Source organism: Taurulus bubalis, assembly GCF_910589615.1.
Source record: "Taurulus bubalis genome assembly, chromosome: 12".
Classification (NCBI taxonomy): Eukaryota; Metazoa; Chordata; class Actinopteri; order Perciformes; family Cottidae; genus Taurulus; species Taurulus bubalis.
Window position 1 is genome coordinate 18,913,380 of NC_136600.1, and position 14,808 is coordinate 18,928,187.

The following is a 14,808-nucleotide window of genomic DNA, read 5'->3' on the forward strand; positions in this document are numbered from 1 at the left end:
CTATTTAAAATATTTTCATATCAAAGTGCTTTGAATGTTTTCATCATATACAGCCTCTTTGGGAAACTTACAAGTTTATGTTTGTGTACGTAAGTCATGTCGTTTGTTGAGGCTTTGTCCCAATGTCTCTTCATTAATTTACCTTGTGTTGTTTGCTGCAGTAAAGACACATTTCCACATTGTGGACCATTACGTTTGTAACTAACTTAACATTAGCAGTACGATATAGGAAAGAAAGTGCCAAGTGAACAAAATAACCTACCTTTTAGTTAATTTAGATATTTCACAACTCCTTTAAATCACTTGTATTTGTTGAGTAGCAGCTGATACACGCAATTTGTAGCCATATATTAAAAAAATGAAGGAAAAGTGCTGTTAATCTCGGTATTCTGAATTAGCAGGGGCTACAACCTCACGTTTTGGTATAAACTCTTTGTCTGTAGGCAAAAAAGGACCAGGGTCCCAGCAGCTGTCACACACCCCTGCGGAGTCCCGCCCCTTTATCTCATGGGCCAATGAACTGAGAGGAATCCACCGTTTCCGGTCCTTCACACAAACACATGTCGACTAGCAGTTAGCTCAGTCGGCAACACAAGAAAGTGGCAATAAACAGCATTGAAGATGGTCCAGTTGAGTAGAATTTGCTTTCGGAAAGTAAGTACTGAAGCGGACATCATTTTATTCTCATGAGAACATCTCAACACTGTCTGTTTTTTAAAACCGTGATGGTGACATTGGGTGACAAGCTAGCTAGCTGGTCAAAACATCAACACTGATCTCAGCTGGTGAACTCTTGATGTGATGAACGAGCGTTAATTTAACGACGTGTTCAAAGTGGTATGTCATGTAAAAGGCGTGCACAACTAGGATACATCTTTAAGCACAAAACATTATTTAATTTTATGAATAATAACATTTACACGTTTGTGTCATTACTGACATTTGGTTAAGTAATGATTTAACACATCCAAGTTTTCCATAACACAATTAGACGTCCTTTTAAATTGTAGTAGTTACCTATTGTTTTAAGGTCACCTAGGTTGAAAATCATATCTGTATTAAATGCAATGTTTGTATTTAACCTAGGCGAGCGACACCAGCTCTATTTTGGTGGGTATTAGTCTCCCAACCCTATAAGAGTGGGCTGACACGTATCCCACTGAGTTGAAGTTGTATGGTTTAAGCCTGTTGCAATTGTTTTTGCCTCCATTGTGTTCAAACACAGTAAAATTTAGGTTAGGTAATATAGGAAAAACATCTAAGACATTTTACTACAGAACCAATGACTGATGATGAAGATATTTATAGACAATGCTGCGTAATGAAGCACAAGCAATCATTGATTCACCATTGGATGGAGAGATGAAAAGAAAAACACATTATCAAATGTAGTCATTTATCTTTTTCCCAGTCTTCTCTCCATCGCTAACCACTCTTTTCTGCCTCCTGCAGTATGGTAACTTTGTGGATAACCTCCGTCTGTACGTCCGTGGAGGCAGTGGGGGCATGGGTCTACCCCGTCTTGGGGGAAGGGGCGGGAACGGGGGAGATGTTTGGGTGGTGGCTACAAAGAACATGACCTTGAAGAGGGTCAAGGACAAGTACCCCCAGAAACGATTTATAGGGGGAGCAGGAGCCAACAGCAGGTCAGAATATCTGTTATTATGAATGGTTATTGTTGGCTATCATCCACATGAGTTATTGTTTTACGTTTGTCTCACACATTATGTATAACGGATACTAAGCACTGTTTTGTGTATAAGTGTGTGTGCATTTTATTTATCCACAGTGTCCGAGCACTGAAAGGAGAGAAGGGGAAGGACGAGGAGATCTTGGCTCCCGTTGGTATCACAGTCACCACTGATGATGGCCAAATAGTTGGTATGCCAAACTTCTTTTGAAATACCTCCCCAATTGTGTGCAATGCATGGTCAGCATAGTCAGAGTTGCAGTTTATTTTCTTTGAGAAGTCTTTGAGGTTGTATGTTTATGGGTTTAAGTACATCATGTGGGGCATAGTATGTGGAGTATCTGTAATCAAATGGGAGAAGCATAGCCAACTGATGTTGAAGTAGAAACTCAAATCTTTTCAACCCCTCTTCCTCCAAGGTGACATGAATACTGAGGGTGACCGTCTGATGGTGGTGAAAGGAGGACCAGGAGGCTCCTTCCACTCTGCGTTTGAGCCCAGTAAGGGCCAGATCAAACACATAAGGCTGGACCTCAAACTTATCGCTGACCTGGGCTTTGTTGGGTGAGAGCAGAAACACACGTAAACGTGATGGTTCTTTTTAGTGGAGACTCGAATTGGCACAAATGTTTTTCTTAAATATCTGATATCTTGATGCTGATTCACCATCAGGTTCCCAAATGCAGGAAAGTCTTCTCTTCTGACTGCCATGTCTAATGCCACACCTCAGATTGCCAACTACGCTTGTGAGTAAATAATGCAACACACACGTGTATAAACTGTGATTTTGTGATCATATTTTTGCGTTTATTGCTGTCTGAATTGTGTTCTGGTATGCTGTGATATGTGTTTTTAAATCAGTGGCCTTTCTCAAATCTTTATTTCACAGTCACAACTTTGAAGCCAGAGATCGGTAAACTGATGTATGAAGATTACAAACAGGTATTGGAATGCATTTTAGTGTATTTTCCTTTAACTGTCCATTGAATTGGTTTCCCCTTATTGAGTGTGTTCTAATCTTTACTTTTGATAGATTTCTGTTGCTGATCTGCCAGGCCTGATCGAGGGAGCTCACATAAACAAAGGCATGGGTCACAAGTTCCTAAAACATGTTGAGAGGACCAAGCAACTTTTGTTTGTGGTACGTAGTCACAGAAAGTACATAAGCTGACACCAACAATATGCGTTTGATTGCAGTCAGAATACCTAGCTGATGATGTTGATGCAGTTTGATTTGGTTGTGCTTTGTCTGGCTGCAGGTAGATGTTTGTGGTTTCCAGCTGGCAAGTAAAACACCGTTTAGGTCGCCTTTTGAAGCTGTTCAACTTCTCACCAAGGTGAGAGTGATATCGGGAAAGACTCAAAATGTATCATATGATTTTCTCATTAAAGTTCTAATTTGAGCTGTTCATACATATATATATATATATATATATATATATATATATATATATATATATATATATATATATATATATATATATATATATATATATATATATATATATCTTACCATTCTTCTCTTTGACTTATTTACCTTCTCAATCTCTTCTCTCTCCGTGGCCTCAAGGAATTGGAGTTGTACAAAGAGGAGCTTGTATCGAAGCCTGCTTTACTGGTGGTGAACAAAATGGACCTGCCTGATGCTGAGGACAAGCTAGCAGAGCTGAAGGAGCAACTACAAAACCCAGATGGTAAATCTAATGCGTTCTTCACTATTTTATTCATTACCTTTTTATATAAGTTTTAACATATTTATGATGCAAATTAAATCATGTATTTAAAGATGGACTCTTTAACAGTAAACCATGTCTAAACCCCATGAACTCGCCTGCATTTAAGCAAAAGCTTTTTCAATTTGTATACACACACACACACACACACACACACACACACACACACACACACTTGGTTGACATCAGTACCAAGGTTAAAATGACCCATGATTTTGCTTCGCGTTTGACTTCTAAAACTTATTGCCAAATCATACTTAAGGTTCTCCCTGCAAAGAAAAAAAAAGTGTTTCTCTCATTCAGTCGCTTGCTCTTTTCAGAATAGATTTATAACCCAGAGAAATGTCCTTAATAACCTTTGTGCATATTGACATTCAATGGTACCCCAGGGTATGTAAAAAGGCAAAGAAAACACCTATCTGTCCTAAGCCCCGCCCACCAGATATGCATGCATTTCATACAGTAACCTATACAGGTACCAGTCATTCATTTCAAGCATCCTCCCGAGTCTAATCCGAGTGTGGTATAGCTGCAATTCTATGAGAATTACCCTCCTGTTTTCTTTGTAAACTTGTGAATTGCTTTTAGTATTTATATTGTGTTTCAAGGCTCTAGCTAACTACACTATCGTTTCAGAGAGAGCGAGAGAGAAAATGTATATAAACAGTGAAGCCTTTTTTTTATGATACATTCATGACATACACATTTTTTCTATTTTTATGGCAAACTACACTTTGACTTATTTTTCTGGGTTGTCCGTCCCATATTTGTGAACATGATATATCAGGAATGCCTCGAGGAAATACGTTACATTTGCACAAATGTTTATTAGGACTCAAGATTGTTTTTGGTAAATTTTGTGGTCAAAATTCAGGGTCACTGTGACCTCACATCCGTTTCATTCTGGGGAATCTGATATCTGCAGAGCGCCTGGAGAATATTTCATGACATAACATTTGGCACAATCGTCCACTTGGACTCAAGGGTTTTTAGTAGTGATGTGTCCTTTCGTGTCGAGGCTTCGATGCGCGTGTCGAGTAATCCAGGTAGATTTTGGTGAAGCGCGTATCGAGGCTTGTGTCGATGACGTATGTGGTGACGTTCGAAGCCTCGCGAGCCGGCCGTACCACGTGACTGATTCAGAAAATGGTTCGTGGGTTTGCCGTGCGATTTGAAGATATATATATATATATATATATATATATATATATATATATATATATATATATATATATATATTTATTTGTATTATTGTGGCAAATTTAAAGAAAACGTCATAGTATACTATGAAATTGTTTTGGCAAACTATAGTATATTTTTTATGACTTGGTAACTTTGCTATGACCTTTTTATGATTTTTCATAGTAAATTAACTTGTACTTGTGCCGTGCTTTTCTAGTGTTTCAAAAGCTTCAAAGCGCTCTTACACTCCATGTTATCGACTTATTCTACCACACGCAGGGAGCAATTCGGGGTTGTCTTGCCCAAGGACACACCGACATGGGCGAGCAGAGGGAAGCGTCGATCCTCTGATTAAAGGACAACCCGCTCTAACACTGAGCCACAGTTGCCCCCACATTCTTTTTTGTACCCATCAATTACATTTTAATGGCATACCATAATATGATAGAGTTCTTTTATTACATACTATTGTATAACGTATTACTTTTTATGTTGCAAGGAAGTAATACATATTGGACTATTGTTTTCCTTTCTGCAGAGTTCTCTCATCTGTTGCCTGATGACATGATACCGAAAAGCTGCATTACCTTCAGACACATTATTCCTGTCTCTGCATCCACTGGGTTTGGTGTCGACCGTTTGAAAAGGTGCATCCGGGAATCGCTTGATGAAGATGCAGCAGTGGTAACTAAAGCCATCCATCAAGACAGACTGCAGGCTCTGAGGGGCTACTCGCATTAGCATTTGTGATGTACACGGACAACATGCATTTCTTCGAGACCTACAGTGTACGATGCTGGATGACACAACATTAAAAGTAGTTGAACTTTAATGGCTGGTCAAAAGCATCCACTGAGAAACACTTGTGAAAACAAAAACTGCAAATAAGGCCCCATGGAGGACGTCGCAAACGGAGGGACTTCGCCTTTCTATTGTAATGCAAAACAATTAATAAGACCAGTTTTCTGAAGTTATTAGAAATGTCACCATAGACGGATGTGTTGATGAAAGTTTTATTTTATATTAAATATATTACAATACTGAATGATTAAAAGGAAAAAATATGGGGATTGATTTTTGCATCATCAGTCTGTACAGCATTCAGGCGAAATTAAAAAATAAAGATAAAAAAGACAGCAACTGCAGTATTTAGATTTGAACTAGTACATGTGGGTTCCTGCAGCAGAGTGCTGATGTGTCTGGCAGAATGGGACCACATGGTTGAGACTGGGTGGTACATGAATACATTCACGTCTCTGGCCAGGTAGAGCCGGACAGCTCATCTGAGGGGACGTTTTGCCAGAGTGGTCCGGTTATGATCCGTCAGTCCAACCGCGCGCAGGCAGACACAGCAGATATGTTCGGAGGATTGACTGCAGTCCACGTGGTCCCATCCTGAGCGGAGAGTCCTCAGAATGTCGTATAGTGCAATGTCGATAAGACCAGGAGAAATGTTTTGCTGTTGCACAGTATTATGATGTTAAAAATATTACTCGAAGCTCTGAGATGATGCTCTCCGCGAGCCTTGGTGTAGCCCAGGAAGATGACTGGGCCACGAGACACTGACAAATACTTTCAGAAGACCAGAGCAAATAAGAACGCTCTGGTAGAAGGCAAATCATGAGCCCATATAGATCTCACTTACAACATTACGTGTGTCCAAACCTTATATGATACAGATTAGCACATACCAGAGGGACGGCTGCTTCTATTGGCAAATGTGTTTAAAAAAAACGGTCTCCATTCAAACTCATCAACCCACATAATTACAATAATGCACTTAATTACTGTTTGAATTGTTGCTGTACATAACGCTGAGAAAAAAGTGAACATTACAAAGGTACTTAATAAAAAAAGATACTAGTAGCAACATTAGTCCAATACTGTGAAGATCTTATTAACTAAACAGTCCTAACGCACATGAATTACAAACGAATAAGTGCTCACACTGGAACAAAGACTGAACAGTAAAGAACAGTAAAATGACAAACAGGAGGCCTTAAGACAACCATTTCTACACAAGGTAGAACAGTGAGTTGTAACTGTACAAATTACTTGCTTTTGGGGAGTGAGATGGTAGTAGTTTTTTCCAAGAAAATCAACCTTAATAGCTACACTGGCATCACACTAGCACTAAAATCCCATTCTGAATCATTTTTTAACATCCTGCCAAAAAATTGCCCTAACTTTGTAGTCTGTGAAACAGAAACCAATTTAGACAACAGCAAATAGGTAATGAGGGGAACGAGTCTTTTAGTGACATGCTTGTTTCCCGTTATGGTCTCACAAATAGCCTGCCAGAGAAATAAAATCATTTGATTATAGAACTGTCATGCTGTTGGTCTTCACAAGCTCAAACAGCAAGCACTGTACAGCATAGTTAATCATTTACAAGGCTAAATATCTCAATCATTACAACTAAATCCAAAATGCACATTTCAATCAGTTTCCAGATTCCTCGCCCAAGTGAGGTCATCAACTGCACTCACGTTATTCTTATGCTCACATTCATGAGAGACTGAGACTTCATGTGCTGCCACAGTGAAAACGGGAGCACACTGGTCCCCAACAGCGAATGTAGAATCAAGGGGGAACTAACATCTTAATATTATCAATTTCGAATTTCCCAAAACCTCCATGAGTGAAAAGTGGCACGTCTACAACTACACCAAACACATCCCTGACATTTCACTCAGGAATATCACATAAAACTATTCAAGTTTTCCTAAATAATACTCATCAACAACCGCTTCCAGCATCATTCTTAATGTGCCACAATCAACAGTTTTATCAATACTTCCCCCAGTCATCACTGGATGTCTGTGTATTTCTCCCAGAAATGGATGGAAACTAGTGTTAAGATAATTTAAAAACACTTGTACATTCTGCTGTGGATGGAAAAAGCTATAGAGGTCACAGTCACACAGGAAAAAGCCAGAGGGAGGGGGAAAAAATGGCCGAAAAATAGAAACACAGACAGAAAACGACTGCGGGTTCTCCTACGCTTATCTACAGAGATCCGCTTCTGTCTACAACACAATACAACAGGAAGAGACTCTTTTCCTCTTTCAAAGTAAAAGCAGAAACATACTCTGTGTGTATTTTTACTGTACATATTTACACACGCACAAACATACTGAAGGGAGAAAGGGCAGGACGGGGTCAGGTTGGGTCCATGTCATGGGTTATGGGTAATAACTGGTGATACAATATGGGTTACCTATAGTAGAGAGAAAGCATCTAAGCCTCACTGCCCCCTCGCATGCTTTCTTCTCAGATTGGACAACTGTTCTTCTTGTCTTTTCATTAGGAGGAGGTTGCTGATAAACAGGGTTGTCTCATGCATACAGTGTTGGAGTTTCTACAGTGATTCACGTGCGTCAAATTGATCCAACAAATCCAGAGATGCAGTGTGATACGATGACCTGCTCCTGGCTCCACTGTTTCTTCTCGCTAGAAACAAGGAGAGGGGGGGGGAGGGGATGACGTCTATCAAGAGAAGACGTAAAGGTTGAGTAGATGTTTGAGGACAGGTACGGGGGTTAGAGTAGAGGGGGTTTCCAGTCCTATAGTTGAGGCCTGAGCAGACAGGAACAGCTCAGTCTGAGCTCCAGCTGGTCTGGAGTGGATGTGGAGATGGTTTCTCCGCCGGCATTCAGTCTGCATCGTCTTGTAGAGATCTGCTGAATGACGCCGCCTGGCAAGACAGCCTCGGTGATGCGTGTACACACTCACTCACACACACCTTTGTCGATTTCCACTCCAGTAGGGGGGCTCTCTCTCTCTCTCTCTCTCTTAAATCACTTAGAGTCAATTTTGTTTCATTTTTATGTTTTTCACTCATAGAAAATGAGAGACGCGTGTAGTTCCTTGAGGACTGGGTGGGCAAGAAGACTGTTATATTGAAGTCTCCCACAGCTGAGGAGATGAAGAAGAAGGGAGAAGCACAGAAAAGAGAAAGGGAGAAAATGAAAGAAAAGACTTTAGTCACTTGACTTTCTGTTTACATAGATTTGCTTCTTTAAATCATGATCTTCATCAGCAGTATTTTAGTAACCTTCGTTGTTCATAGTTTTGACTTTATAAAGCCATGAACACACTCCACTAGTCTTTCAGACCAGACGTTAACGGCCCAACCTGACAGACGAGGGTGTGACCGTAATTCATTTAAACCTCATGTAGTGTGTCATAGTAGAAGACAACTGATGCAGCATCTTGGCAACCAACTACAACTCTATAACCTATAGTCTGATTGATACTTGCCCTGGCGCTCTGCCTGTTGGCTTTCCTCTGGTCATCGGGGAGAGGGGGCATGGGGTACGGGTATCTCCTGCTGGATGCGATAGATCCTGTAGAGGAAGTGGGAGACTTGGCAGGGGATAGCGTCCTGAGGAAAAAGAGGAGGGGACATTATTAAAATATTGCCTCTTATGTTGGTTGGTCTGGTTGGTTTGGGATTCAGTTGGCCAAAGACACAGATGGATAATAAGGCGAAATTCAGGAACATTATGTTAGATTTGTGACTTTGGGCAACATCCTCCTCCAGCTGCTCAAACTATTCACCTTCCGACAGACCTCTGTACCTCTGCACGCAGTATGTACCTCTGCACACAGTATGTACCTCTGTACACAGCATGTACCTCTGTACACAGCATGTACCTCTGTACACAGCATGTACTTCTGTACACAGCATGTACCTCTGTACACAGCATGTACTTCTGTACACAGCATGTACTTCTGTACACAGCAGTACACGATTCCCTGCTGCGGTGTGGGCATCGTCACAGTTCCCTAACACTCACATGCTATATCCTGCCACAGCATTACTTTGTCTTCATCATTGGGCTCTGGCACACAAACAGACTATAATTTGGAGAAAATCACCTTTAGCCACTATTAAAAACACATGCTGCTAAAGGTAACTTCTGCTGAACTTCCGGTGTGTGGTCTTGAAAAATTGGTGTGTGCATGTTTAAATGAGGAATGCTGGGTGCAGTGAGTATGATGGGGTGACTGGGACGGCAGACCAGACCGGAGCTGGGTGAGAACGACAGACTGAGAGAATCAGAGGGACAGTTCCTGTCCGGTAGCCACAGAGAGCCTGCTCTATGTACATTTCTGGTTAACACCGCTACTGTGTGGTGATCAGGAATATCCGGATAGCTCAAAGTAGTGACGGGAGCGGATGGACCAAGTCCCTCAAGCATTTTTTTCTCACGATGAATTCCCACATTCAAAATTGTTTTCAATATTACTTAAGAGTTTCCTGCAAATAATGAAGTGATTCACTTAAATGCTTTGGCTAACATTTTCTAAGTAATGCAGCTTTTTTTAGGCATTGGCTCAATGGATGGCAGTCCACCACTTTGGTCAAGGCCATATATATATATATATATATATATATATATATATATATATATATATATATATATATATATATAAATAAAACACATTGGATAAATTAAGATTGGATAGATTAAGACAAATTGTATACACACATTCATGTCCTACAGACTTTGGTGATCCCCGGACCTTTCCTCTTTGGTTTACATTTGTGGTTTGAGTGAGAGGATCATTGGAATGATTGCCTGTACAAACATTAATGTCCAACTCATCAGGTAAACATTACATTTTGTCCAATTGGTTTATGACCAAATAGCTTAAAACTAGACTCAGTTGTTTTTTTTTGTATTTAGTGTTAATTAGCAAATGTTTGCTAAACTAAGATGGTAAACCTGGTAAACATAAATGCTTAACATCAGCATGTTAGTGTTGTGATTTTGAGCGTGATAACTTTAGCATTTAGCTTAATGCACCACGGTATAGGTGACATTTAGCTTGTAGAAGTGAAGAAACAGTCGGGACGTTAACGTGGGGACAAAGCGCTACAGAGCCAGGGCGCCAATGAGCTTCTTGTTTGTGTCAAGGAAACCTTGTGGTTTGTGATTATCTATTTGACCTCGGACACGATCAGAGTGGTGGCCTACATTTCGCCACAGAAGCACAGTGATGATGTCAGCGCAGCATCCTAAAATGTTTGGCCTCGCAGTGAATTCACACTGATGCGAACACACTTGAGGTCACTGGGCGAGGCAGGGCACACAGACACTTACTGACAGAACAACACGCAACATGCAGAGGCAACAAGAGACTGAGGGGGAGAAGCAAAGAAGGGCATAAGGAGAAATTAGGAATAACATGACAATATAATTGTCACAATAGCACAGGCAGTAAGAGCCATTATTCATTTTTTTGCTGAATGATTGGCTGGGAAAAAAAATCTGCAAAGTAAAGTGCAGTTTATCGAAAATGTATGAATGTCTTCACTGAAAATAAAAGCAAGAATGACGTAGAATACAATATATTATAATGTAAATCAGAAAACTTATTAAAATACTCAGCAGCAACCCCTTTTAGGAACTCCCAAATAATAACATGCCAGCTGCTGATAACAGAGATGTTACTTTTAAACCTTTCCTTGACTAAGCCACAAATCAAACCAAAAGTGAGGGGGTCTTTGGACAAGCGTGTGGGGTACAGGTCTGAGGTAATACCTAAGGTAAGGTCCTTGAGTGTCTCTATTCACATCTTCTACCCATTTAGTTACATCATATAATTCTTTGAAGCGAGGGGTTAAATACCTGTGGGAAGGGGAAGGGGGTGATGGGCACAACACAAGGAGGGGGAGAAGAGAGAAAAGGAAGGAAGGAAAAGAAATTGAAAAGGACGGAAGATCTCCAGAAATAAGCAAGTGTTGTGGGAGGAGGGAGAGAGGAAGAGGAAATATTTTAGGAAAGCAGAGCAGAGCAAAGATATCCTGAACAAACACCAAGATGCAATTGAGAAAATGGCGAGAGGATGGCGGACAGAGGATATGTGTGGGATTTCAGATAAAAACAGCACCATGGAAATCACAAACAGCTGTGTTGTGTGTTACAGGCTCAGTTGCATATTGATTACATGTCACGTCATTCCAAGCAGTTAGCAGTCATGCTTGCAGTATGACAATATAAACACAAGGATGTTCAAACCCACAAACCAACCAACCAACCAACGGGCCAGGCTAGGTGGCCACCGATGTACATTGTTTATTCACAGGAAACAGGTGAATACCGTATGAAAACACTTTACAGTTTTAAAGATGTAAAAGTGTGTTTCAGCCTCACAAGCCAAACAAGAGCAATGAGTTCAAGACAGCGTAATCCCACTGTCTTGTGATTTCCTAGCTTGCCGGGCTCAGTGCAACATACTCTTTATACCTCTCTCTATGTCTGATAAAACATTTGAGAAAAGTATTTCCTTCAGAGTTGATAGTTTTTTTTTTTACATCTACACCTTTAGCAGATAAGGGCAGTATTATTCTTTGTCAACAAATGAAATGCAAAAAACAAAACCAACAATAAATTCACTCTGCTGTAATGCTACAATTTCCCACTAGGATTAATGCAGGAACAGGTGAGTTTGTGGCTGAGTGCGCTAGACAAGGTAGTTGTGCTCAGAGTAGGACTACAATGTTTTCATGGTATTTGTTCACACTAGCTTAATCCTTGAAGGATCTATTTCTTTAAGGATCTATTTCCCACGAGAGATTCTCCTTCTCTGCACTTCCCATTACAATGTTTTTGACGTCACGACCTCATGACCAACTTGCCAGAAGGAACTTACTCTGTGGAGTTGGAGCGAGCACGGAACTTCTTTCCTTTAAGTTTCTTACGATTACCGCTCAGATTTCCTGGACAGAAACAGAACATAAACACACACTTTGAATAAAAGCATAAACAATGTAAAAATATGGGTGCGGTGTTTGATGGAAGAGAGTACATGTATCAGTAGGACAGCAATGTGTTTGTTTCCTCAAAACAAATGGATCTCTTGTGGTTCATTTGTGCGTTACCTTGCCATGAGTTGCTCCTCGGTCGCCCATTTTCACAGATGTCAGAGATGTGTTTGGCGTCTGGGATTCTCTCGCTCCACGAGTGGGATAGTCCATTAGATCTACACACACACACAATAGAATATCATCAGTTCATCGTCCTTATAAACAGCTACAATGCTGTTCTGTTCCTGTTGCATTGGAAGTGGAATACATTGAATATAAAGACACTACGCAGAAGATTGGTAACATTATGAGCTATTAAACTATTTCACGGCAGCTGAATGAGACATGATATGTGGTGAGGTATTTTCTCCTCAATTATCCATCGGCAAAACATTTTGATTCAACTTCAAAATGTTCACAGAAAGCGAAACATAATGAAAGCTATGATAGTAACAAAGCATGACATGAACACACCAAATTAGAGAACCCAAGACACACACACACACACACACACACACACACACACACACACACACACACACACACACACACACACACACACACACACACACACACACAATTGCCTGTTGATGAATGAGTGATAATGAGATGGCACACCTGAAGCCAAACAGTGAGATGTTCTGAGAAATGGATGGGAAGGAGGGGGTGAAGGACAGGGCGCAAATCTGCAGATGCGACAGGCAGGCTGACCTCTTCTTGGAGCTGCAGCCAGAGTTTGTACTGACACCTGGAGGCATGTCACTGTAAAAGGAATCTGCATCCCCAGGCTTCGTTACATAGTCACCTGGGGGCATTTGCCTGGAAATACATAAGAATACTTTTAGATACACAATCACAGTGAAAATGGGAGGAAAAAAATCCCCCTACAGATGGTCCTACAAAGTTGTAGATCACTAATGTTCAACAAATTACTTTTTAGTTGTATTTACTTTATTTGTTGAAACTAGTACTAGTTCTGTTTTGCAGAATGCATGTGCTCACATTTAATACTTTACATACATTTTGATGATAGTACTTTAGTAACTAACAATGCAATTGATACTTTTACTTAAGGGAAGTATTTGAGTACTTCTTCCACCACAGGTCTTTTTTAGCTCAACATGATATCTTTCTCTGACAGCTGATTTGTAACTGGGTTTAGGATTATTTAAGAGAAATAGGACTGTTGCAATCAAATACTATATATATATATATATATATATATATATATATATATATATATATATATATATATACTGTATGTATTTACATATTTACAGAACACTAACTGTCAAAATATGCCATGCAAAATGTACGTAAATGGATCACATTGAATATAAAGTGTGAAGTGAGCAAACCGGCAGAATCTTCGGTGAACTTCAGACTCAACATAGCATCTCTGCTTGTAGCTCCTGTGAAGAGAAGTATGAGCATCCTTAGTCCAACAATAATATAACTTTTGTTAAATGTATTTCATAATAAAAAGCAGTAATTCCCAACCGTGTGACTCTTCAAAATAAAGCAGCATCTAATTGTCAATTATTGTGTAATTCACAGGAAAGACCGGCTGGCTGCAGGGACACTCACTTGTAACCCCAGGCTGTAACAGCGAGTATAAGGGCGAGAACGAGGAAGGAGCCTGTGATGGCCCCGATGATGATGTTGGTACTGCTGATACCTGAGACAGAGGGAGAGTGGGGAGGCAAATGTGTGTTAATTGAATGTGTGTCTCTTGTTTCCCAAATCATGTGGACACAAGGGAATACACAAACCACAAAACACTGCAGCAGAACACAAAAACACTGTACACTTAGCAGGAAAAGTGTAGAAGGAGAACACGGGGGACAAAACTGAGAACAACCAAACTGCTGTCAGCCCTCAGCACTACTCTGAGGGGAACTTACAGGATACCATTACAGACTGCTGGATTTCTAACTGAATGGTTAGAATTAGCCGACTGAGGTGCAGCTGAAGTTGAGGAGAGAGAGGAAATGGACCAGGAAATGACATTAAAGACAGGACAAATACAATGAAAAGGAACTCAAATCTGACCTCAAGTCACCCCGTCAAAGACATCAGCCTGTCGACAAAGAATGAGTGTGAAAAGAATGACAAACGAAAAGAATGACATGCATGGTTCAGTGAATGCAAATGCAGCTGGTTTTAATGAGCAGACAGGAAACCCGACACACTAAAACAAAAAACAAAAGCTTCAAAATAAAATTTGTGAATGGGATCAGTGAAGGGGAGGGAGTTCAATAGAAGAATTGCAAATAATGAAGTGGTGTGGAAAGAGTTGAGAGGTATGGGTAGCAGAGAAGAACGGATATGGGGAAGGAGAAAAGGCCCAGAAAGGTGAGATGAAGAGAGGAAAGGATAGAGGC

General features: G+C 40.4%; 2 protein-coding genes across 2 annotated transcripts in view; one reads left to right on the forward strand and one right to left on the reverse strand.

Moving 5' to 3' along the window:
- Positions 1-621: 621 nt before the first annotated feature.
- On the forward strand, positions 622-6,890 carry gtpbp10 (GTP-binding protein 10 (putative); the record flags this gene model as incomplete). Its single annotated transcript, XM_079227669.1, has 10 exons — positions 622-654; positions 1,453-1,646; positions 1,790-1,881; positions 2,110-2,254; positions 2,363-2,436; positions 2,580-2,632; positions 2,724-2,831; positions 2,950-3,027; positions 3,261-3,384; positions 5,144-6,890. 10 exons carry the CDS (start codon positions 622-624, stop codon positions 5,344-5,346), a joined length of 1,104 nt encoding a protein of 367 aa, XP_079083795.1. The 3' UTR covers positions 5,347-6,890.
- A 1,819-nt stretch (positions 6,891-8,709) lies between these two features.
- The window catches only part of adam22 (ADAM metallopeptidase domain 22), a gene marked incomplete at both ends in the record, with an annotated part of 50,136 nt that continues 44,037 nt past the window's right edge, over positions 8,710-14,808 (reverse strand). Inside the window, 8 exons of the mRNA XM_079227304.1 lie at positions 8,710-8,742; positions 8,869-8,992; positions 11,160-11,246; positions 12,271-12,337; positions 12,500-12,600; positions 13,043-13,243; positions 13,783-13,836; positions 14,012-14,102. Of these exons, the coding sequence (XP_079083430.1) occupies positions 8,710-8,742; positions 8,869-8,992; positions 11,160-11,246; positions 12,271-12,337; positions 12,500-12,600; positions 13,043-13,243; positions 13,783-13,836; positions 14,012-14,102 (758 nt within the window). The remainder of the gene's footprint in view (positions 8,743-8,868; positions 8,993-11,159; positions 11,247-12,270; positions 12,338-12,499; positions 12,601-13,042; positions 13,244-13,782; positions 13,837-14,011; positions 14,103-14,808) is intronic.